Genomic DNA, 22,234 nt, shown 5'->3' on the forward strand with positions numbered 1-22,234 from the left:
GTTAAGATAAGTGCCTTCCCAGCAAAGTCTGACAATTATCTAGGTTGTAGATCTGAGAAAGGGGGGTCAGTGGGGAGAACAGCATCACAACATTGTCACGAATGTATCACAGACCCTTCCAGATGTTTTCTGTAAGTGCAAAACTCATTATTTCAAAATTCCTGCAGATATGAAACCTTGAAACCTCTCTGAATTCCAAAATTAGAGATTTTCCACAATACTCATATATTTTTTAAATATTCCATGACATTCTTTTTATTTCCAGGTGTGGCATATAAAACTGACAGCTTACAGTAAGAAATATTTCTTATGATCAAACACTTCCTATGCACTTTATTGCTTTTAGTTTTGAATTATTTCAAGGTATGTTAGAAAATGAAAAAAATAAAAGATCATCAGTATATGTAAGATTAGATGAACTAAGTTGCTTAAGTCAGTGGTTTCCATATCAACAATGTGACTACAAGTTAAAAGTTCTGAAGTCCTAAATGTCTCTTCCTGAGAAATTTCCCATTTGGGGCTCAACAGCACAAAACTTTTATTAGCGCTTCTCTGGGGAATCACTTGGCATTCCTCGGTCTCTGCAGACTGGACAGCAGGTTCCTTTCACCAATTCAGGACTGGGACAGGGAGCCGGGGGACAAATCTCCACCACACAGGTGACCTGGCCACTCTGAAAGGCAGCATGCACATATCACCTCCATGTTTCTTATAGTCAAAGTACTTAAAAGACAAATAAACGTTTCTTATAATACATAATCTAATAAGCTGACTGTCTCAATGTAATAAAAAATGCTCATAGTATGAGCTCATTTTTGCATGGTTTCTATTCATTCTTTCTTTCTACACATTTGCAGCACAAACAGCAAGCCTGCCCTATAAAATGTTGCCTACCTTACTGTACCATATGGTAGGATTAGCTGAGGAAGTTCATGCATTTCTACATGGCTGGAAAGAAACAGCTCTGTTCAAAAAGCAAACTAAATAACGAATACAGAGCATTTTTATTTTCTTTTGTTTTGGTAGACACCATGATAACACTTTTTAATTTTTCCATAGAATTGTGTAGCTTTACCAAGTGCCTTTAGGCAGCATTTATAGTGAGCCTGACTGAAGAATAATGAGATGAACTCAAGTCCCAGGTTGGCTCAGTTTACTTACTGACATAAACTTCCTTAGCCTTGGTTCCCTCGTCCATCAGTGAACATGGAAAAAGCTCGTGGTCTCTAGCGACTGCTCATTAGATTGTGACTATACTCTTTTATTAATAAGCAAAAGCCTCAAAATTTCACACCAGTACCTTGATCTTAAAAATATGCCTAGGATCTATTGACATAAAATATATTTTTTCTCCTTTTGAATTTTTCAAGTATGCTTCAACTGGCTGGCTAGAAGAAGTGAAACAGGGGGAGTTGGATGGGAAAACTCGCAGCACAAACCTCACAAATGCAGTGAGTGCAGTCTTCTTTCATCCAGCGCTCCTCAGCCTTCCTTGGAACCCCTTTAACATCTGTACACCCTGCCTGCCTCAGGCGTGCCTCCAGCTTGTTTATCTGAAAGGGGAGGCAAAGGAAAGAAGAGTGGGAATTGAAGCAGATAGCAACAAAGCCAATCAATAACATGGTTTGATGAAATGCTCTATTCTGTAAGCACACACCTAGAAGGCAAAAGAAACTTCAAAGCCTACATAATTTTCCATTTTCCCCCAGGACTTAATGAGCTTGAATCATCCAGTATCCAAACAAATAAACAGTTCTGTAGGTGTTAAAAAATATTGAACATGGACCTAGAGTCTGAAAGAGTTAATTTCTAAAGGAAGGGGAATTAAAATCAAATGAATGAAATTACATATTTGGAAAATCTTCTCAATAAGCACAAATGTAAATTCAACTAAGTATTTTATTTATTTTTTGTCCCCCAAGTTGTTATAAAATAATATTTATTTAACAAATATTTATTAAGTTTCAAAGATGAAAGCAAGCAGACCAGGGTCTGTCTGACTTTACAATTTGGTAGAAAGGCCAACAAACCACAGCTATAAGCCTTTAGATAATGACGGTCTTTAGGAATCCCAAGGGGAGCAGAAGTGCAGTTGATATGGTTTGGCTTTGTGTCCCCACCCAATCTCATGTTGAATTGTAATTCCAAATGCTGGGGGAGGGACCTGGTGGGAGGTGATTGGATCTTGGGGGCGGATTTCCCCCAGCTGTTCTCGTGGTAGTGAATTCTCATGAGATCTGATGGTTTAAAGGTGTGTGGCAGTTCCTCCCCCATTTGCTCTCTCTCTCCTGCTGCCATGTGAAGAAGGTGCTTGCTTCCCCTTTGCCTTCCACCATGATTGTAAGCTTCCTGAGGCCTCCCAGTCATGCTTCCTGTTAACCCTATGGAACTGTAAGTCAACTAAACCTATTTTCTTCATAAATTGCCCAGTGTCAGGTAGTTCTTTATAGCAGTGTGAGAATGAACTAACACAGAAGCCACACTCAGTTCTGCCTCAGGGAATAAGGGGATGCCTGATATTATGGACTGAACTGTGTTCCCCCAAAATTCATAAGTTGAAGCCGTAATCCCCAATGTGACTATATTTGGGCATAGGGCCTCGAAGGATGTAATGAAGGTTAAATTAGGTCATGGGAGTGGGGCTCTAACCCAATAACATTGGTGTCCTTGTAAAAAGAGGAAGAGACACCAGATGTGCTCACACAGCGAAGGCCATGTGAGGACACAGGGAGAAGATGGCCATCAGCAAGCCAAGGCATGAGGCCTTGGAAGAAACCATCCCTGCTGACACTTTGATTGTGGACTTTCAGCCTCCAGAACTGTGAAAAAACAAACTGTTTTAAGTTACCCATTTTCTTGTATTCTGCTATGGTGCCTGAGCAGACTAATATATGATATATGGAAAAAAGCATTTGAGCTGTGAGAGATGACCATGTCTTTCAGGAGAACAAGCAGAGAAAAGGCATTTCAGGCAAATGGAAAAAAAAAATATGTGTTAAAGCATGGGTACCAGAAACAGATCAGTATTTCAGAAATGTACATTTCTCTCCCCTCCTTTGTTGGGGAGATCTACAGAGAACATGTTAGTGGGAACTGAGGTGGGATGAGTGGGCAGCAAAGAAAATTAGGCCCTTAAAGGTCACATAAATTAATTAAGTGCAGTCTCCAGGCAATGGGAAATAACATCACAATGATCACTCCTGTGGCAACATGAAGGATCACTGGTGAGAAACTAACATGGAGACCAATATGGGCTCCACTGAGGAAGGAGGGAGTGAGACAAAAAGAGCCATGTAGCAGGTAGAGGAGATTGGCTAGATGTGGGTTTAAGGAGAAGAGAAGAACCCAAAAAATCACGATGGACTCAGACTTCATTTAGAAAGCAAAAAGTCTTGATGTGAAAGAATTTTGATTCTGTAAATTCTTTTCACTGCTTTTGTATTGAAGTAGGACAGGAGGATTGGCTCTTGGAAGATAATTTAGCATGAGTGCCTACACTTGGGCAGTGGCATCCACCCATTCATTACTCAATAGATACATTCAGTACCTGATATGTACCAGCTAATACACTAATAAACTAGCAGGACTTGACCCCTGACTTTAGGTGAGCAGTGAGAATGGAGAGGATGATAAGACAAATATTACAATGCAGGCTTGAATGACAAGGCTTCACAATAACCAGATGTGAACCAAATAATCCATTCTTGAGTGGGGTCATGGGTTTGAAGTATGAAAATCACAAAAAAATCTCTAAAGATATTAATGAATATGTCCTAGCAGACTAGGACACATAGAGAACTTTTATGTCCAAAAACACTGGGAAAATGCATATCTATTCTAAACTTTAGGCACTTAGGACAGTAAAGCTTTTTCAAATTTAAATAAGCTAACAAATTAATAAATTATTTAAGGGAAATAGTTTTGCTTTTTTTGTTTTGTTTTGTTTTTTGAGACAGTCTCGCTCTGTCACCCAGGCTGGAGTGTAGTGGCACCATCATGGCTCATTTTATCCTCAACCTCCTGGGCTTAAGTGATCATCCCTCCTCAGCCTCCCAGGTAGCTGGAACCACTGGTGTACGCCACCACGTCCAGCTAATTTTTTGTTGTTGCTGTTGTTTTGTAAAGATGGGGTCTCGCTATGTTACCCAGGCTAATCCTAAACTCCTGGGCTCAAGCAATCACTCTGTCTTGGCTTCCCAAAGTGCTGGGATTACAGGCTTAAACCACCACAACCTGCTCTAAGAAGGGAAATAAATAGTTTAAGAATCTTGTATGTACCAGGGCTGGGTGCAGTGGCTCATGCTTATAATCCCAGCACTTTGGGAGGCTGAGGCAGGAGGATCACCTGAGGTCAGAAGTTCAAGACCAGCTAGGTAAACATGGTGAAACCCCGTCTCTACTAAATATACAAGAAAATTAGCCAGGCACAGTGGTGGGTGCCTGTAATCCCAGCTACTCGGGAGCCCGAGGCAGGATAATCACTTGAACCCAAGAGGCGGAAGTTGCAGTGAGCCAAGATCATGCCATTGCACTCCAGCCTGGGTGACAAGAGCAAAACTTCATCTCAAAATAAATAAATAAATAAATAACATAAAAAATAAAAAATAAAAAAAAAGAATCTTGTATGGATCATTAGTATAAGAAATACAGTGCATGGCACTTTTGTTCCAGGCTTAACTAAAAAGTCTTGATAATAAAAGGATGTAACTTTCCTTTTCCTATCACCCATGTGTTCATTGTTAGTATATAGAAATGCCATTAATTTTTTCTATGTTTATCTTGGGTTTATGTTGTATCCTGTAACCTTGCTCAACTCATGTATTCATTTTAGGAGTATTTTTGTAGATTCCTTGAGATTTTCTATGTAGGCAGCTGTATCATCTGAAAATAGTTTTATTTCTTCCTTTTCAATCTATAGGCCTTTTCATTTTCTTGACTTATTGCACTGGCAAGAACTTCCAGCATTAGGTTGAATAAGAGTGGTGAGAATGGACATCCTTGCCTTGTTTGCAATACCTTGCAGTTTTACGGGGAAAGCATTCAAGCATTCACCATTCAGCATGTAAATGGCAGGGTCATGTTTCTCTTTTGCTGCTTTCAAAATGTTTTCCTTTTTATTTTGTTGTCAAAAGTGTGACTATGATGTGTCTTGGTGTGCATTTCTTTGGAATTGTCCTCACCTTCTCTCTTCTTTCTATCCAAGACTTGAATGACACAAATGTTGGATGTTTTATTATAATCCCGCAAGCTTCTGAGGTTCTGCTCATCTTGTTTTTGTCTATGCTGTCTCTGTTGTTGAGAATGTATAATTGCTAGTCTTCTATCTTGCAGTTCACTGATTCTTTCCCCTCTGATCCATATTCCATTTTGAGCCCATCGACTGATCTTTTTTATTTCTGTTATTGTAGTTTTCAGTTCCAAAATCTCCATCTTGTTTCCCTTTGTGTCTCGTACTACTTTGACGAAAATTTTCAGCCATTTTTCATTTGTTTCCAGTGTGTTTGAAATTGCTTATTGAAGCATTTTTTATGACTGCTTTATTTATTTATTTGTTTGTTTGTTTATTTTGAGACAGAGTCTCACTCTGTTGCCCAGGCTGGAGTGCAGTGGTGTGATCTTGGCTCCCAGCAACCTCCTGCCTCAGCCTCCTGAGTAGCTAGGATTACAGGCATGCACCACCACACCCAGCTAATTTTTGTATTTTTAGTAGAGACGGGGTTTCACCATGTTGGTCAGACCGATCTCAAACTCCTGACCTTGTGATCCACCCACCTCAGCCTCCCAAAATGCTAGGATTACAGGTGTGAGCCACTGCACCCAGCTTATGACTGCTTTGAAATCTTTTTCAGATAACTGCAACACCTCTATCACTTCAGTGTTAATTGCCTGTTTTCATTCCATTTGGGATCTTCTTGGTTCTTGGTATGATGAATAATTTCCTATTGAAACCTGGAGGCTTTGGATCTTACTTAAGCCTTCTAGTTTAGGTGTTTTCCTCTGAAACTGCTCTGGCATGGGAAGAGGGGTCCCACATCATTACTGCCATGTGGGAATAGAAGTCCAGGTTCCCTCCTTGGCCTCCGTTGACACGCAAAGGGGTTCTCTTCCTTACTGCTGGGTGGAGTTGGGGTTCTGGCTCCCTGTCAGGCCACCTCATAACCCTCCTGGATGGGAGGCATAGTATTCTGTGACTCCTCCCGACATGGCCTCCATGCACCTCAGGATGGTGAGGGGCAGGGCAGCCTCATCACCCCCTGGTAAATGGAGAGCACCTGGAACCTCCACTAGGCCTTCTCTGCAACCACCCCAGTGAAGAGGGAGGGGAGCTTCATTCCTGCTGGGTTAGGACGGAAGCCCAGGCTCCCCTTATGACCCCAAGCTTTTGCATGCAATCATCTGGCATGATGACCCCCTAGTTTCCTACTTGGCTTTCTCGGACAGCAGCCTCAAGGTGTCCTTAGGTGCCTCAGTATACCCTGAGGAGAGTGAAAGCCACCTCCTCACTTGGCCTTTGCTGGTCTTGCTGGAGGTGGGGGCCACAGTTTCTTCTGTGCTGTTTGGCTGGGGTAGAGTGGTTATTGTCTAGAAGTTACCTGTATTGCTAGGCCTCCACTTTTCTGGCCTGCTGTCTAGAGGGACTCAGGTTTTGTTGGGCCTTTTTCTGTGTCTGTTGATGTGCTCAGGTTGCTGGCTTCTTCAGTTTCAAGCCTGAGCTATGTGAGGAAAAACTACCCAGGAAAGAGCATCACATTGTTCCTGGAGCCCAAGGTCCCTGATCAGTCTGCTTTCTTGCTCTTCACCATTCTGAGTCATCTTATGTTTGTTTTAAACGTGATATCCAGGGGTTGTAGCTGTCTATACTATAATCAAGAGGCGTCTGTGTGCGGTGGCTCATGCCTGTAGTCCCAGCACTTTGGGAGGCTGAGGCAGGTGGATCACTTGAGGTCAGGATTTCAAGACCAGCCTGGCCAACATGGTGAAACCCCGTCTCTGCTAAAAATACAAAAATTAGCCAAGCGTGGTGGCAGGCGCCTGTAATCTGAGCTACTCAGGAAGCTGAAGCACAAGAATCGCTTGAACCTGCAAAGCAGAGGTTGCAGTGAGCCGAGATTGCACCACTGCATTCTAGCCTGGGTGAGTGAGACTCAGTCTCAGAAAAAAAGTAAAAATAAAAGAAAAATAAGCAGGAGGCAAAAATACATCTACTCAGCCTTCCCAGAAATAGAATTCTCATTAGACACTATTTCATGTAACATTTTTACTTAATTTATTCAAACTATTGCAGTTTTAGATTTCCTAAGGATATATAATCACAAGTATAGCCTTCTCAGCCTCACTGCATTCCCCAAAAAGCAGCTGCTGTGTCAAAGCAGATAATACTGACAATGATTGCATCATTGCTCTGCATTCCAGAAGCATCCTTATCTTCATGGTTCCTGCTTGGGGTTGAGCTGCATCACTCCCCAAATTCAAATCTTGAGGTCCTAACCCTCTGTACCTCAGAATGTGATGTTTTTTGGAAATAGGAGTATTGCAGATGTAATTAGTTATGATAAAGTCAGAGTAGAGTGAGCCCCTACTTCAATATGACTGATGCTCTCATAAACAAAGGAAATCTGAACACAGATTGGCACACAGGGATAATCCCATGTGAACAAAAAGACAGAGATCTACAAGCCAAAAAACATCACATTCTGAGGTACTGTCTAATGAGACTTCTATTGCCTATCTCCTTCTGCAACAGGAAGGTATACTCCAGTTAGAGATGCTCCTTCCTCTGGGTTGGAAATTGAAAAACTGTGGAGGAGAGACACAGCTGAACCCCAAAGAGCATGCAACATGAGTGAAAAACAATTCTCCTTGTTGCCGTAAACCAAGATTTGGGTTGTTACTAGAGCATAACTTAGCAAAACCCGTCTAATTCATGGCTTAATCTAGACCAAGCCGCCGTATAAAACACCAGTGAAAGAAAAAACTCTCATCACAACAAGAATTACCAAGGTACCTTCTTCAGTGATGGCCCTGATACAATCATGTAAGACTTGTCTTTTCACTGGGAGCTGTACGGAAACAGTTACGGAAAATTTAGAAGAGCTTTCTTATTAACCAATTCATGTTGCTGAAGACCTTTTGTATGCAAAATTAAAAGGGTAATGGAAAGTACTGCAGAATTGTAACTACATAAGCTTGAACTAGAAAGTCAAGGGCACTCCAAGACTCAATGTTGTAAAGTTCAATACTTTTGCTCAGTGTACTTAAGATGCATCTCCAAATGTTTTATGCAAGAGCATAGCCCATAAACCTGAAGAACCACATCTCCTACAAGATACCAGGACTTTTAAATTGGCAAAGAAATCTCTTTGTGTTCAGAAATATGAGTAAAACATAAAGCAACTCCGCGTTAGTTCCAGCATGTAGCAAGCTTGTAAATCATCACTCCCATCCTCACGACAAGAAAAATTGGACACACTGCAAATCAATAAATTTCTTAGAGAGCTAAGGTTGCAGGGCAAACCACTAAGGTGAAATCTGAAGAGACAGGAGGATAACAAGAGAGGCAGCAACCAAGATCTGCTTACCTGGGACAGACTGACTGAGCATTGAGCCATACTGGTGGGAACACCCTGATGGTTAGTTTTATGAGTCAGCTTTGGGAGTGCTTTTGGATGAGATTAACATTTAAACTGGTGAATTCTGGGTAAAGCAGATTGCCCTCCATAGTGTGGGTGGGCCTCATCCAGTAAGGTGAAGGCCTGAATAGAACACAAATAGCAGCCTCCCAGAGCAAGACTGACTTCTCCAGCAGATGGCCTTCCACTTCATCTGCACCATCAGCTGTCCTGGGTCTTCAGCCTGTCAGGCCAAGATTTTGGACTGTCCAGACTCCATAATGGTGTGAGCCAATGCCTTTTAATACACATATCAGATGGACAGACAGACATTTCCTATTAGTTCTAGTTCTCTGGAGAACTCTGACTAATGCAAACTCTTAAATGGTAAATTTTAAGAAGTTGCTGGAGGCTTCCTTCACTTTTTTGTTCCAGTCAGGCCCTGAACAAATTGAAGGATGCACCCCTACACTGGGGAAGGGCACCTGCTTTTCTCAGTCCACCAATCCTAATGCTAATCTCTTCAGAAATACTCTCACAGAAACATCCAGAAATACTGTTTAACCAGATAGCTGGGCATCCCACGATCCAGAAATTGACACATAAAATTAACTATCACACTCAAGGTGGCAGGGGAAAGAATCTGTTGACCTGAAGATATGTCAATAGTAACTTCCCAAACTAAAATGCAAAGAGAAAACTGAGAATGAAAAACTAACAGAAAATCTAAGAACTACAGAGCAATATAAAAAATGTGAGCATGACAAACTACTAGGTGTCACTGTCTTAGTGAGGTAAGGTATTCAAGAAGTTTACCTTAAGGAAACTTATGAGGTTCTCATAGAAGAGATCCAAGAAACAGCCCCTCCTGGCCCTGGCAGCGGGAGGGGAAGATATCCTTCATGAAAAACACCCAAAGCCTTCTCCATAAAAAAGGCCTCTGTACCAAGGGAAAGGAACTTGCCAGGGTACAGTACTAAATCCTAAAACAAACTGGGAAAGGGGATTCTTACTCACTGCATCCTACTCCAGGCTTCCTGACTCACTTAATCAGGAAAAAGCCAACAGAAAAACCAGGGATCAGCCCTTCAGTGAAATCAATTAGCTGCACACCAGCCAGGGAAAGGAGTAGGAGGTGGAGAAAAGGCCACAGTACTGGAGCAACACTTGTGAAAATCATAGCCTCAGAAAATAAGCCCACTAGAAAGCTGAGGTTTCATCAGAAGATGATAAAATATTTCCCATCCCCACACCTGACCAGCACATCAACAGGATGCCAGCATAATAACAGTGATTACTGCTGAAGCAGCTGAAAGACACAGACTCTCTCTGAGGAAGAATACATAAGAAAGGCCAAAGTCAGTAGGAAAAACAAAAACAAAGACACTGGAGGAATTTAAAGCCATGGCATCTAAAGCTACAGGAAACACTAAACACAGCACAACAGTCAGCCTTTTCAATACAAAAACCTAAAGCAAAGGCTTATCGACTACACTTCCTATTACCCAAGACATCATGTACGGCTTTAAACAAAATTTACAAGGCATGCTCCAAAGAAAGGGAAGAAACACAGTTTTAAGAGGCAAAACAAGCATCAGAAGCAGACCCACATGAGACACAGATGTTGAAATTATCTGGCAGGGATAAAAATAACTATGATTAATACATTCATGACCCTAGTAGAAAAAGTAGGCAACATTCAGGAAAAGATGGGTAATGTAAGTAGAGAGATAAAAATGCAAAAGAAGAATTAAAAGAAAATGTTAGAAATCAAAACTATAACAGAAATGAAGAATGCCTTCAATGGCTTCATCAGTAGACTTAATGTATTAGTCAAGATTCTCCAGGGAAATAAAACCAATAAGACGTGAATATAAAGAGATTTACTATAAGGAATTGGATCCGGAGATTGAGAAGGGCCACAATCTTCTGTCTGCAAGCTGGAGACCCAGGAATGTCAGTGGTATAATTCAAAGGCTGGAGAGCCAGAGAACAAATGGTATAGATCAGTCTGAGTCTGAAGGCCTGAAAACCAGGAGTGCTGAGGGCAGGAGAGGCTTATGTCCCAACTCAAGCTGTCAGGCACAGTTAATTCAACCTTCCTCCAATTTTTTGTTCCAGTCAGGCCTGAAAAAATTGAAGGATGCCCCCCTACACTGGGAGGGGCACCTGCTTTTCTTAGTCCACCAATTTGAATGCTAATCTCTTCAGAAACACCCTCACAGAAACATGAAAAATACTGTTTAACCAGATAGCTGGGCATCCCATGATCCAGAATTTGACACATAAAATTAACTATCATACTCATGGTTGCAGGGGAAAGAATCTGTTGACCTGAAGATATGTCAATAGTAACTTCCCAAACTAAAATGCAAAGAAAAATCTGAGAATGGAAAACTAATATAAAATCTAAGAACTACAGGGCAATATTAAAAAAAAAAATGTGGCTATTCAGCATCCCTTATAATTCCATATGAATTTTCGACAGGCTGTTTCATTTCTGCAAAAATGGTATCTTAGTTTGCTAGGGCTGTCATAACAAAATACCACAGATTGGGTAGCCTAAACAACAGAAATTTATTTTCTCACAGCTCTAGAGGCTGAAAGTCCAAAATCAAGGTGCCAGCAGGGTTGATTTCTTCTCAGGCCTTTCTCTTGGCTTGCAGATGGTTATCAACTACATTCACATTATGAGGTACTGGGGATTAGAACTCAACATGAAAATTTGAGGAAAAGACACAATTTAGTCCATAACACTACACCCTTTGAACCCCTAAAATTCATGTCTTTCTCACATGCAAAATAATCAATTCACCCCATCGCAATAGCCCCTAAAGTCTTAATCCATTCCAAGCCTCAAATCTCATTAAAATATCATCTAAACCAATTATGGGTAAGACTAGAGTATGACTGATCCTGAGAGAAAATTCCTCTCAATCTGTGAACCTGAGAAACCAAACAAGTTATTTGCTTTCAGAATACAATGGATAAGGACTTCTGATAGATCATAGCAGACAGGAGGCAGGACTAGATTGCAGATCCGGATACTGCAGCATTGCGGAGGCTTGCATTGTGAAACTTAACTCCAGATCAACTACAAGAACAAACCAGCAATCCCGAGAGGATCCACAGACCCTCTGCAGGAAGCAGACTGCTCTTGCAGGGCCCAGGAGACACCCCAAATACTGTAAGTGCCCCAACTGCAGAAGTGGGAAAAGGAAACCCTCCTTTCCCGGACACACACCCCCACTGGAGAAGCTTAAGGTCTGTTTGTGGGAGATGTTCCCGACTTTACCTGGAGCTGAGTTGAGTTAGAGAGCCAAGCCAAGTGAAATACAGGGGTGGAGGAGGCAGCAGGGAGGCCCTGGGAGCTCACTGAATCCTCAAGCAGCCCATTCCTGCCTGACACCACAGGGATCCATCAGGAGAGAGGCTGGAGGAGCAGGGGATAAAACCGCACTGGAGAGAAGGACTTCCTTAGCTGAACTTTGTAACAATTTCAGTGGGGACAGAAGCTTCCTAGCCAGAACTCTGGGGAGGGCGTGAATCCAGCTTACAGACATCACAGGCAGGGGAAGAACTAAAGCCCTTTTCTTTCGTAGCTGGGAGGCAGAAAGCCTGAAAGCTTCTGGCAAGTTTTCAAGCCTGCCCTCCACCTGGAAACAGACCAGGGGCTGTTGCAGGTGTCACAGTGGGAGTGGGACCGGCCCTTCAGTTTGCATGGGAGCTGGATGAGGCCTGTGACTGCCAGCTTCTCCTCACTTCCTCGACAACCTGCATGACTCAGCAGAGGCAGCCATAATCCTCCTAGGTACTAGGTACACAACTCCAGTGACCTGGGAATCTCATCCCCATCCCCCACAGCAGCGCAGCAAGACTGGCCCAAGGAGAGTCTAAGCTCACACATGCCTAGCCCGGCCCCCAACTGATTGTCCCTCCCTACCCACCCTGGTAGTGGAAAACAAAGGACATATAATCTTGGTAGTTCTAGGGCCCAGTCCCTCTCTATACTACTACAGCTGATGCTTTCTGCAGAGCACCACCTCCGGGCAGGAGGTCAACCAGCACAAAAATAGAACATTAAACCACCCAAGCTAAGAACCGTCATGGAGTCCACTTCACCCTCTGCCACCTCCACCAGAACAGGTGCTGGCATCCACGGCTGAGAGACCCATAGAGAGTTCATGTCACAGATTTCTGTGCAGAAACCACCAGGACCAGCCAGGAGCTGGGTAGACTCGCTGGATGGCTAGACCCAGAAGAGAGACAACAATCACTGCAGTTCAGCTCACAGGAAGCCACAACCATGGGAAAAGGGGGCGAGTACTACATCAAGAGAACACCCTGTGGGACAAAAGAATCTGAACAACAGCCTTCAGCCCTAGACCTTCCCTCTGACAGAGCCTACCCAAATGAAAAGGAACCAGAAAACCAACCCTGGTAATATGACAACACAAGGCTCATCAATGATCCCAAAAATCACACTAGTTCACCAGCAAAGGATCCAAACCAAGAAGAAATCCCTGACTTACCAGAAAAAGAATTCAGGAGGTTATATATTAAGCTAATCAGAGAGGGACCAGAGAAAGGCGAAGCCCAATGCAAGAGCTTGTATCAAAAAACAAAGATACAAGAAGTGAAGGGAGAAATATTCAATTAAATAGAGTGCTTAAAGAAAAAAAAAATAAAAAATTCAGGAAACTTTGGACACACTTTTAGAAATGTGAACTGCTCTGGAAAGTCTTAGCAATAGAATTGAACAAGTAGAGGAAAGAAATTCAGGGCTCAAAGACAAGGTCTTTGAACTAACCCAATCCAACAAAGACAAAGAAAAAAGAATAAGAAAATATGAACAAAGCCTCCAATAAGTCTGGGATTATGTTATACGACCAAACCTAAGAATAATTGGTGTTCCTTAGGAAGAAGACAATTCTAAAAGCTTGGAAAACATGTTTGGAGGAATAATCGAGGAAAACTTCCCCAGCCTTGCCAGAGACCTAGACGTGCAAATACAAGAAGCACAAAGAACACCTGGGGAATTCATTGCAAAAAGATCTTCACCTAGGCACATTGTCATCAGGTTATCCCACGTTAAGATGAAGGAAAGAATCTTAAGAGCTGTGAGACAGAAGCACCAGGTAACCTGTAAAGGAAAACCTATCAGATTAACAGCAGACTTCTCAGCAGAAACCTTACAAGCTAGAAGGGAGTAGGGCCCTATCTTCAACCTCCTCAAACAAAACAATCTTCAGCCAAGAATTTTGTAAACAGCGAAACTAAGCAGCATATATGAAGGAAAGATACAGTCATTTTCAGGCAAACAAATGCTGAGAGAATTCACCATTACCAAGCCACCACTACAAGAACTGCTAAAAGGAGCTCGAAATCTTGAAACAAATCCTGGAAACACATCAAAACAGAATCTCTTTAAAGCATAAAGCACACAGGACCAATAAAACAAAAACATAAGTTAAAAAGCAAAAGCAAAAAACAAAGTATGCAGGCAACAAAGAGCACAATGAATGCAACAGTACCTCACATTTCAATACTAACATTGAATGTAAATGTACTCAATGCTCCACTTAAAAGATAAGGAACTGCAGAATGGATAAAAACTCACCAAACAACTACCTGCTGCCTTCAGGAAACTCACCTAACACATAAGGACTCACATAAACTTAAAGTAAAGGGGTGGAAAAAAGCATTTATGAAAATAGACACCCAGACAAAACAAACTTTAAAGCATCTGTGGTTAAAAGAGACAAAGAGGGACATTATATAACAGTAAAAGGCCTTGTCCAACAGGACAATATCACAATCCTAAACATATATGCACCTAACACTGGAGCTCCCAAATTTATAAAACAATTACTAATAGACCAAAGAAATGAGATAGACAGCAACACATTAATACTGGGGGACTTCAATACTCTACTGACAGCACTAGACAGGTCATCAAGACAGAAAATCAACAAGGAAATAATGGATCTAAACTATGCCTTGTAACAAAATGGACATAACAGATATACACAGAACACTCCATTCAACAACCATAGAATACACATTCTATTCAACAGCCCATGGAACTTCCTCCAAGATAGATCATATGATAGGCCATAAAATGAGCCTCAATGAATTTAAGAAAATTGAAATCATATCAAGCATTCTCTCAGACCACAGTGGAATAAAACTGGAAATCAATTCCAAAAGGAACCCTCAAAACCATGGAAATACATGGAAATTAAATAACCTGCTCTTGATTGAGCATTGAGTCAAAAACAAAATCAAGATGGAAATTAAAAAATTCTTCAAACTGAATGACAATAATGACACAACATATCAAAATCTCTGGGATACAGCTAAGGTGGTGCTAAGAGGAAAGTTTATAGCCCTAAATGTCAACATCAAAAAGTCTGAAAGAGCACAAACAGACAATCTAAGATCATGCCTCAAGGAACTAGAGAAATAGAACAAACCAAACCCAAACCCAGCAGAAGAAAGGAAATTACCAAGATCAGAGCGGAACTAAACAAAATCAAAACTAAAAAAAGTACAAAAGATAAGTGAAACAAAAAGCTGGTTCTTTGAAAAGATAAATAAAATTGATAGACCATTAGCAAGATTAACCAAGAAAAGAAGAGAGAAAATCCAATTAATCTCACTGAGAAATGAAACAGGAGATATTACAACTGACACCACTGGAATGCAAAAGATCATTCAAGGCTGCTATGAACACCTATACACATATAAACTAGAAAACCTAGAAGAGATGGATAAATTCCTGGAATTCCTATCCATCCAGAAGAAAAAATATATATTCCTTCCTCATATACTTAGAGTCCAGAAGAAAATCTAATATGAGCTTATTAGGTCTTCTCATCTAGAAACTTTCTGCCTCACCAGGCACCTTGTACATTGCTTTGACAATCTTGATTAGCTAATCTCCAGCCACACTGAACATCAATCTGTTCCTTACGTATGTCATAACCTATTTAATCTTAACTGTTTCACCTTCTATAATTGTTATTTAGTAATAACATTACCTGTCTCCTAATTTTAAGAAAGCCTCTGGAGTATCTTTTATTCCTTCCTTTCAACCATCTACATTTACTTGTTTAATAAAGTGAGGAGGCTGGATTTTCTGGAACAGTTCTAATGTATGCATTTTTTTCCAGACCTAATTAATTTTAGATTAACAAATTATAGTGGCTGACATAGTGATCTCCATATCTCTGTTTATATCAGTTTGTTTATTTGTTTTATGTAATTGGCATTCAGAACAGAATTCTGTCTTTGTGACCACAAAGTATTTTTCTGGCCTCATGTACCATCTCTCCTGGATCTCTTTCCCTTTGTGGTTTTGGGTTAGAGTCTACCAATGAGAGGCACTGATATAAGATTTGGAAGGAGACGCTGTTACTATCCTAAGTGCAGTTGTCAGCAGATGCATAAAGAAGGGCTGGGCTTGGGGATCCTGTACAAATGACTGAGATGTGCTATGGCTTCCTGGTGAGCTCCTTTCAGTAGCTGTTTCCATGACCTTTGTTCTCACTGCTCCAACAGTTGTGAGAATCTCTAACTTCTTTTATTAAAACCTCTCCTATTTGTAGTACCTCGAGTACATGCATGCACACATTTTTGTAATATCTGTGAAGACCTCATTAACATTTTTATTATAATTAAAAGTGCAAATTCTTATATCTCATTTCATTGTTCATTATATACCCTACACACACACGCGCGCGCACACACACACACACACACACATCCATGCCCTCTCCACAGTCAGGTAAACTAGATACAATCTCAAATAGAAATAATAAAATGTTCTGAGAGTAATTATGGCTCTAGTTATTCCCATAATAATCAGAATCAAATGAAAAGGACAAATATAATTTACTGGGCCCAACTACTTACACAAGAGCTATAACATGTATGAAAATTTGCAGACCACTTTGGTTAGCTTGATGCCATCATGGTGATAAATCAAGACCAAAAATCATCATTCCTAGACATTCAAAAGTCACTTAACAAAAGTAAAACATCAACAGTGTGAAATGTCAAGATAGACCTTATGTTGCAGACCATAAATGTAATGTCACCTAGAGTTAGGAAGTAAAGGTAAGAAATCTTTGGCTGAAGTTTGGAATCCCCTCACATCTAAAGGATGAGTCTCAAGAACATTAGTAATCTCCCATGATGAGGCCCATTATGGTATATAGATTCTCTTAAACATTCTAGATTCTGTTTAATCTATTTCTTCGCTGTCTGATTTCACTTCCAGAAATACACATGCCCTTTATCTCTATGCTGATTTTTCACAAAACAAAGGGTTTTTGTAAAAAGCAACCTTTTCACAGGACTTACTGCATCCACAATGGTGAGTAATAGAAAAACCACAAAGTGGCATACACTGAACAATCAGAAATTTCCTTCTCCAGCTAACAGGCTCACTGTTACAACCTACCTTTCAATGTGGACCATTAAAATTTATGTCTCAGTATAGTAAGTGACAGATCAGTAGTAAGTGCTAATTTCACAAATACTCAGGGCTTGTCACATCTCAAAAGACCGTTGGCCCTCACAAAAGTCTGTCTTCGTCATCCCCATCTACCTTTGGGTGCTCCCCACTCTACTACAGTTGCACCTGACAGTCACCCAGGAAATCTGCAGTTTATCATTGCTATCTATCCTGGGTTCTTTATTTTTCTCAATCCCCTTTAGATGATCTGGGTTGATTTCTGGCTTTGGTCAATATTTCTTATTGCTGGTGCTATGTCATGTTTATTTATTGTTTAATTCCTATCAGTCAGGCATTTGCTACATGTCACTCAGTGTACATGAGGCACTGGGAACTGCTGCAACTTCTTTCCACCTCTACAGCCTGGTCATAGCTTGAGTAAGTCTCTGACCTCTATAAGAGATCACAGGACCTTCTAATTCTCTCATTGAACCTTGTCCAGCCTGTCACACACCTTAGATTATGGAGAGATCTAGAGCTAACTTTTCATATTCCAACACAAAGAAACTGGCTATTTTTAAACACAGACTTTGTATCAGGCTCTGAAGATACCCCTGTGAAATAGTCTCAACTATTAAGAAATTAACAATGGAATGGAACAGACAGACAATTAAACAGGCAAAAACACTCCATCTTGATAAATTTAGAGATAAGTACTAAGAATGCTACTAAACACCTAGAAGGGGCAACTACTGCAGTCTTGGGGTATGTCTAAAAACATACATTTCTGGGATGTTTTTAATCACTACAGCACATATCAAATACACAATTATCACCACCAATATGTAATGAAATGGAAATTGAACTGAAATGTTGCTCGTGGAATCTACCTGTGTCTGTAAATCCATAAATTAAATTTATGAAAAAATAGTTTGTTGAGTGATATATGAGTTAATGTTTAAATTGTTTGGGCCCACCTTCTCTAGCCCAGCTCTGAGGACTTTTCTTTGCTGTTATAACATCTCTTCCCTGATACACATTAACTCACGAGGATGAAATAGGGTTTCCGGACTCTGTGATGTCCAGAGTTCTCAGTCACCCCAACCATTGCATGCTATCTATCTTAAGGGTAACCTTCTAGAAGCAATGCCTCACGTCTTTCAGATTTTTATAAGGCTCAGATTGGGCTGGGCATGGTGGCTCAGGCCTGTAATCCCAGCACTTTGGGAGGCTGGCAGGCAGATCACCTGAGGTCAGGAGTTTGAGACCAGACTGGCCAACATGGTGAAACCCCATCTCTATTAAAAATACAAAAATGAGCTGGGCATGGTGGTGGGTGCCTGTAGTCCCCCAGCTACATGGGAGGCTGAGGCTGTGCTTAAACCTGGGAAGCAGAGGTTGCAGCGAGCTGGGATTTCACCACTGCACTCCAGCCTTGGCAACAGAGCGAGACTCCATCTCAAAAAAAAAAAAAAAAAAAAAAAGCAGATTGGATGGCCAGGCACAGTGGCTCACACCTGTAGTCCCAGCACTTTGGGAGGTCGAAGCGGGCAGATGACCTGAGGTCAGGAGTTTGAAACCAGCCTGGCCAACATGGCAAAACCCCATCTCTACTAAAAATACAAAAATTACTCAGGTGCAGTGGTGGACACCTGTAATCCCAGCTACTTGGGAGGCTGAGGCAGGAGAATTGCTTGAACCCGGGAGGCGGAGGTAGGTTGCAGTGAGCCAAGATCATGTCATTGCACTCCAGCCTGGGTGACAGAGCGAGACCCCATCTCAAAAAAAAAAAAAAAAAAGGAAAAAAGATTCAGATTGGACAAGTGATTTCAATGGTGGCTATTTCTGGTCAAGTGAAGGCACTGATACAGACCACAGCTGCAGGCAGCTTAGCCTCCCAATGTGAGCCTCTCAGGGAAGCATATGCACCTGGTAATCACACCCCTCCACCTGGGACTAGACGTGTTCACATCCAAAAGAAGCAATCATATTTTAAGGGGCTTGTAGTTCACAAAGTCCTTCTGTTCTAGAATCTCTTTGGATCCTCACAATAGCCCTGAAGTTCAGATGAGGATACTTGTTCTGAATGATTAAATAAATTGACTGGGTCAGGCCAATAGTGAGGGCAGAACTTCCTGATGGCACAGCCTGGGCTCAGCCCATCCTCCTACAGTGTTTTCTGCTTTCAAGGCTTTGATGCTATGAAGAAAAGCATATACCTCACAGTGACATTACTGTCTAAGAAGCAGACAGCTTGGCACCATGCCTTGAAAGAAATCAGACATATATTTTTGAATAAAAACATCTACATCGCAATTTCTAATATAAGTCTTTTCCTTCTTGTTGATTCATCCTTAAGTTTTTGGAAAAATGAAATAAGGCATGAGCCAGAACAACTGGCAAAATAAGCAAAAGTATAGCGGGGTGTGGGAATGTTGTTTTCCACAACTTTGTCAGAAAAAGAAAGCCAGAGAAAACAGTACTTCCTAAGAAGCTTCTTTGACTCTACTCCAAGAAAAATTGATAAGAAAAGTATACATCGTGCTGTTAAAAATTATCTCCATCTGTGGAGATGAAGCAGGCATCAAGCTCACAGTTATTCAGAAAAGTGCTGGTGAGGCAGTTGGAAGCAGCAAGCGGAGCCAGTGCCGACCAAATTCATGCCCATCAGAGCCCTGAGCGTTAGGTAGAAAGGATGAGGCTCTCTGCCTGTTTGTAGTGTGTTTCCCCAAGGCCTCCTTCCCTAACTCACTTCTTATTACAATACTACTCCCTGCCGGTGCAGTGACTCACACCCGTAATCCCAGCACTTTGGGAGGCCAAGGAGGGCAAATCACTTGAGTCCAGGAGTTCAAGATCAGCCTGGCCAACATGGCCAAACCCCATCTCTACTAAAAATACAAAACTTAGCTGGGTGTAGTGACGGACGCCTGTAATCCCAGCTACTTGGGAGGCTGAGGCACAAGAATCACTTGAACCCAAGAGGTGGAGGCTCCAGTGAGCCAGAATTGTGCTACTACATTCCATCCGGGCAACAGAACAAGACTGTGTCTTTAAAAAAGCAAAAGTAAAAAAAAAAAAAAGCAATACAACTCCCAGTATAGGTTTTTATTATTCTGATACTGTGCTGTAATTGTGGAGAGTTACTGGACAAATCTTTTATGTTTAGTTATTCCAATGCATACAATAAGGACATGTTATTTGAGGAGAAAACAAACCTGCTCTCTGAGTGCTGTGATGGTTTCCTGAATTTCCGCTGCAAACGTGCTGAAATCTTGGGAGAACTTTGTTTTTGCCAGAACTGTCACATTTCTAGCATCTTCACCCACATATATTTTATCTTGTTGCCTATTTATAACAAGAAGCAAATAAAATGCTGAAAAATAAAAGTTGTGTGAGAATTTTAAAATATCATCAAATCTTCTTTGGTCATTTGGCACGTACAAGGCATTGTGATTGGTGTTCTGTATGATCTTAAAAGGAAAATGGTATGAGTGGAATTCAAAATTAAAATTAAATGGCAGATAAGATGATAATCCAGAGTGTCACATCTGGTTCATGTAATTTATCTAAAATGATAAGAAAGTATTTCTTATGACATAAAGGAAATTTCATGTTGTATTACATATATATTTGATATATTATTTAGACCTTAAAGTATTTCTTTTGCTAACGAATTCTTCATTTCACTTTAAACAGTGAAAGAGCAGTGACAAATTTAATATAACATATTATCCAGTTGCCAGGTAGGGAAGCTGCTTTCTCTATTATAAATTCATGGCAAGAACTAAAATAAGATAAGGATTCTATGAGTGACAAAAATCTAACCTTTAACCTGATGCAAAATAGCTCAGTCTTGTTGATAATAAAAGGATATAAGGTAACCTTGGGTTGAATTTAAGATATGTTTCTTTGAGTTTACTGAAACTTCCAAAAAAACAGAAGCAAATAACTAATTTGGGAAATATAAATGAAAGTTCTTTCTATTTACAATTATCATGTATTGTTAAAAATATTTTTAGATAGATTTGATTTATTGGGTATGATATCTGCATTTCAAGTTCTCAACGTTTTTCCACATTTTGTAAAAAGTTGTTCCTTGTGAAGAAACCATTATAACTTTCAAAATTGTTCTGCTTTATTCTATTTGAAATATGTCTTCCATTGTTTACTAAGAAAATGGCTTGCCAGAAACAGTAGATTCTATGAGCTTACAAAACAAGTCATAAATCAGAGACATAGTATAGAGTTTACATTAATCAGGGAATTTAAAAAAGGGAAACAAAGAAAAATAACAAAAGTTACCAACAGCAATAGTTTAGTCACTGGATAACTCCATGTCCTCTGAGGCACTGTGAGCTAGAGGCACCATGAATCAGTACTGACCACATGCTAGCTTCTATACAGTACTGTGTTAAAACAGTTTAAATGTACAAGTGTTGCTGGGGATAATATTAATGCAAATGGTTGGACATTTTACTTTCATAATGCTCTCTTCTGTAAATCTTCAGTGTCTAATCAAAGGTATTTAATCCTGAAGAAGCATGAATGAATGTATGAAGATATAACCAACAGTCAAAAGACCACACGTGGGAACACGGGGAAGTGGCTGATGTTGGTGAGCCCAGATGTTGTGGAGTAGGACAGTATTCACAATTTAACAAATATGTGTGGGTATGGGCCACGCATCAGGCATTCTGCTCAGGTAGATGGGTGCAGGATGTGAGGGTGCTGCCGTTAGGCTCCTCACATTCTTTCAAAGCAGAACAGTTGGCAAAGAAGCAAGACACATAGCATCTGCATTAGGAAGACAAATAAGAGGTATAACCTTGTATTTATAGGCAACAATACTACATTTTAAGCTTTACTGATGTACAACTGATACACACAAAAACACATATATTTAATGTATACATTTTGATGAGTTTGGACATGTGCATATATACCTGTGATATTACAAAGTACTAAATATAAATATATTCACCACCTCCAAAAATTTCCTTATTTTTTTCCACGTGTGCATGTGGTTTGTTTTGGTTTTTGTTTGTTTATTTTCATGATGATACTTAATATGAGATGTATCTTCTCAATCTATTTGAAAGTGTACAGTACCATTTATTAACTATGGGTACTAGGTTGTGCAGCGAATCTCTAGAACTAATTT

The 22,234-nt window shown here is 40.6% G+C and overlaps 1 protein-coding gene across 1 annotated transcript in view; it reads right to left on the reverse strand.

The window, feature by feature from the left end:
• Positions 1–226: 226 nt before the first annotated feature.
• Positions 227–22,234, reverse strand: part of PXDNL (peroxidasin like) — a 348,918-nt gene continuing 326,910 nt past the window's right edge. The window contains exons 21-23 of the mRNA XM_024929820.5: positions 20,289–20,418; positions 1,440–1,553; positions 227–673 (exon numbers count right to left, since the gene is read on the reverse strand). Coding sequence (XP_024785588.5) covers positions 542–673; positions 1,440–1,553; positions 20,289–20,418 — 376 coding nt within the window. The 3' untranslated portion in view covers positions 227–541. The remainder of the gene's footprint in view (positions 674–1,439; positions 1,554–20,288; positions 20,419–22,234) is intronic.

Source organism: Pan paniscus, chromosome 7 (assembly GCF_029289425.2).
Source record: "Pan paniscus chromosome 7, NHGRI_mPanPan1-v2.0_pri, whole genome shotgun sequence".
Taxonomy (NCBI): Eukaryota; Metazoa; Chordata; class Mammalia; order Primates; family Hominidae; genus Pan; species Pan paniscus.